This window comes from Etheostoma cragini, chromosome 16 (assembly GCF_013103735.1).
Source record: "Etheostoma cragini isolate CJK2018 chromosome 16, CSU_Ecrag_1.0, whole genome shotgun sequence".
Classification (NCBI taxonomy): Eukaryota; Metazoa; Chordata; class Actinopteri; order Perciformes; family Percidae; genus Etheostoma; species Etheostoma cragini.
Window position 1 is genome coordinate 24,712,287 of NC_048422.1, and position 563 is coordinate 24,712,849.

The 563-nt window shown below is 50.1% G+C and overlaps 1 protein-coding gene across 1 annotated transcript in view; it reads left to right on the plus strand.

Moving 5' to 3' along the window:
- Positions 1 to 557, plus strand: part of LOC117959774 (unconventional myosin-Vb-like) — a 26,133-nt gene extending 25,576 nt beyond the window's left edge. Inside the window, exon 20 of the mRNA XM_034897051.1 lies at positions 255 to 557. Coding sequence (XP_034752942.1) covers positions 255 to 488 — 234 coding nt within the window. The 3' untranslated portion in view covers positions 489 to 557. The remainder of the gene's footprint in view (positions 1 to 254) is intronic.
- The last annotated feature ends 6 nt before the right edge of the window (positions 558 to 563 follow it).

The window sequence follows — 563 nt, forward strand, 5'->3', positions numbered from 1 at the left end:
ATGTAAATAATCACTACTTTTAGTGTGTATAGAGCAGCATATCTCCACCAGACTCCATGTAATAATCACTACTTTTAGTGTGTGCAGAGCAGCATATTTCCACCAGACTCCATGTATGTGTTCATTTCAACCAACACTAGAGTTGTGATGGTTGGAAGTGTAGAGAAGACCAAAAACAGCTTTTCATAGTTTTTTTTGGTTTCTGTTGAGTCTGAATGAAGTGTGTGTTAAGATGCTTAAATGACTGTTTCTAGTTTCTCACCGTCTGCAACGTTGGTCTGGGGATCAGGAGTTGTGGTTTGAGTCTTGAGTCTTGTCTGTCTCCGTGTGTCCAGAACCGTCCTCAGCAGAGAAACGATCCTCAGCAGCTCCTGTTGGACACCAAGCACATGTTCCCCGTCCTGTTCCCGTACACGCCGTCGGCTCTGAGCCTGGAGACGCTGCACATCCCCGCCTCGCTCGGCCTCGACTTCCTCAACAGGGTCTGACGTCTCCGAGAGGACCCGCCGGAGACAGCGGACCAGGGTCTGACGTCTCCGAGAGGACCCGCCGGAGACAGCGGA